Here is a 2,779-nt window from a genome sequence, read left to right as displayed (position 1 = left end):
GGGGGGGGGGGTAGTCCATCATCCTCCTTCCCAGCATTCAAAGCTCTTCCCAGCCTTTCCTGCCTTCCTCACACCCATCTCCCTTGACCTCACCAAGTCCTGCCAAACGGAGCTGTCCAGCTTCTGGCTCGAAGCAGGACAGGGAAAAAACAGGGTTCCCAGGAGACCTTGTGCTGAGCCCGGAGCAGAGCCAAGTCCACGTTTTCTTGGTTTTGCCTCGGGTCCACCCATGGAGCAGCGGAACTCTGGGCAAAGGCTGGGTGGCCGGTGGTGTGCCCTGACCCGCTCCTGGATGGGACGCCACCACCCTGGAGCCCTGGAGCTTTCAGCCTGTGAAAGTCCGCCCCCCCCCTCCGCTCCCCGGCCCAACTCACGGACCAGCAATCCCCTCTGTCCTTCCCCAGGCCGTCCCGGAGTCTAATAATGAAGCAAACTCAGTAGGTAGAATTACTGCCGCAGGGAATGGAAAGTGGCCCTGGAGTGGTCACTCCCCCTTTATGGGGATTTCTTAGATGTTGGTTTTGACGAAGTGCTGTGGCACACGGGCTCCTCGGCCACCTCTGGAGTAGGTAACCCCATTATACAGATGAGCAAAGCAAGGCCCGGAGAGCTTTACACGGCTTACAGGTCTCCGCCTACGCGGCACGGGACCCAGCATGCATGGAGGCCACCTCGTGGGCCAGGCACGGAGCTAAAAGCCGTTTGGGCCGATGGGCCAGGCTTTAGGGATTGAAAGCCAGTGTGGAGCCCTGAACACCCTCCCCGGGCCGGCTGCCCAGGGCCTCAGTTTCCTCTTCGGTTCTAGGGCCATAAGCCCCATCCCACAGCCTCCCAGCATCCCTCACGGAGTTTGCTTAGCGGAGGGCAAATGCTCAGTGGACCCGAGGGAGGCGGGGATCCTCGAGCGCAGTCCGGAGGGGGAGGGTCACAAGCACTTTCACTAAGGACAGGAAACGCTAGAAGCCCCTCCTCCTGGCCTCCGCCCCCAGCCAGAGGGCTCAGATGGCTGAACCGCCTTCCAGGGCCCACCCCACGCAGCTCAGGCCGGGGAGGGGCCACACGGAGAAAGGAGGGAAAAGGCCGAAGTCAGGCTCCTCCTCCTCCCACCCCCTCCCGCGCTACAGGCACTACAGGGCCCGCTAGAGGGGGAGGGGCAGAACTCCGGCCCCGCCCCAGAGGCGGGGGAGGGGCGGCTCCGAGAGGGGGCTGGGGGAGGGCGAGAAGAGAAAGGAGGAAGGGGAGGGGGAGAGGAGGAAGGATAAAAGAAGGGGAGGGGAAAGGAGCCCCAAACGTCGCCCTCCCCCAGGCCCCACCCCAAGCCTCACCGCGTCCCCCGGGCTGCCCCACTCCTCTTCCGCAGGCCGCCGCAGGCCGGCCAGCGAGCCACGATCCATGCAGCCGGAGCCCAGAGCTCTAAAGCCTGGGCCTCGCCCCCACGGCTCCGGTCGCCCCGTTCGCGCGGCCCCTCCCTCGCCCCGCCCCGCCCCGCCCCGTCCTGTCCTTTGCGTGCTGGGGGCCGGCCGGGAGAGGAAGAGCAGGGTCCTAAGATCCAGCTCCAGGCACGCCTTGGGGCACCTGGGCCACGGCCCTCCCCTGTAGGGGCGGTTCTTCCTCTGGGCCGGGAGGCCCCTCCTTTAACTGGCCGCCTCTCCCGGGGAAAGGACTCTTCCCTCAGCCTTAGTTTCCCCAACTTGAAAATGTGGGAGTGGACTCGGGGGGAGGGCGGGGGGGAGGGTCTGGAGCTCTTCCTCCTCCCCTCCCCCCTTTCCCGGCAGCCCTTCCCCGCAGGCCCAGGTGGTCAGGCCTACTAGCCCCTGGGGGAGGGCTGCCCTCGGGCTCCCAGAAGCCCCGGGGTGAGTTAGAGGGTGCGGGGCCCGGGCAGCTGGAGACTTCCCGCCTGGGAGGGGCAGATGAGAAGTTGGTTCTGGTGGACAGGAACCAAGCGGAGCTCTGGGTGCGAGCTTGGCCTGCCACCGCCACCGCCACCGCCATCTCCGCTGACCTTCCTTTTGCCACCAGGCTTTGACTAGGAGAAAGAGGCTTTGGGCAAGCCGGCCTCGCTTTAAGTCTCCAGGCAGAAGATGTCAAGTAGGAAGTCTGAGGGGGCAGCGGGCGGCTCAGCGGTCAGACTGCCAGTGTGGCCTCACGTGACCCTGGGCAGGGCACTTCCTCCTGTTATGGGGCTGCAAATGGTGGAGCCCCGGTTCGGTTCGGTTCGGTTGGGCAAGGAAACCTTCCTCCAGAAGGGGAGGACTCCAAGCTTAGCTTCAAAGTAAAAAGAAAGATTTACTAGTAAGATGGGATCCACGGCCAGCACACGGCCTGCGTGGAACAACCCTGGGGGGCAACTGCGCCCCGCATGCCCCAGTTCAGGGGTTTTGTATCCTTTTCCAGAGTGTCCATGTGACTTCCTGCACTCGGGCATTCACGCATCCCGTGGGTGGGGGGCCTGTCCGGGATCCTCAGGGTTAGGCTATGGAGGTCCGTCTCCACCTAAAGGAGTCCAAGGATGACGGTCTTTGCCTGGGGAGTCACCGGACAGGAAGGGGGAAGGGAGTTTCCCAGTCCACAGCCTGCCTGAGTTAAGGGGCGCAGGTCCCCGCCCTCTCTGCACAGCGCCCGCCTCACTCCCATTGGCCAGCCCTTGCCCGCCTCTCTTAGACTTGAGCTAAGGCTAAAAAAGGTGTGAAGGACGAGAGATGTGAAGAAATGGGAGGGAAGCCCATGATTTGTCTGACTTTTCCACTCCCTGCTTGACTTGAGCCCGGCTGCGGCTGCC

The 2,779-nt window shown here is 63.9% G+C and overlaps 1 protein-coding gene across 2 annotated transcripts in view; it reads right to left on the bottom strand.

Moving 5' to 3' along the window:
• C2H10orf143 (chromosome 2 C10orf143 homolog) overlaps nt 1–1,453 on the bottom strand; it is a 16,606-nt gene extending 15,153 nt beyond the window's left edge. For both annotated transcript variants that reach the window (XM_044662932.1, XM_044662933.1), the window contains exon 1: nt 1,326–1,453. In XM_044662932.1, the coding sequence (XP_044518867.1) occupies nt 1,326–1,394 (69 nt within the window). In that variant the 5' untranslated portion in view covers nt 1,395–1,453. The remainder of the gene's footprint in view (nt 1–1,325) is intronic.
• Nucleotides 1,454–2,779: the final 1,326 nt, after the last annotated feature.

Source organism: Gracilinanus agilis, chromosome 2 (genome assembly GCF_016433145.1).
Source record: "Gracilinanus agilis isolate LMUSP501 chromosome 2, AgileGrace, whole genome shotgun sequence".
Lineage (NCBI taxonomy): Eukaryota > Metazoa > Chordata > Mammalia > Didelphimorphia > Didelphidae > Gracilinanus > Gracilinanus agilis.
This window is presented reverse-complemented; position numbering and strand designations above follow the sequence as displayed.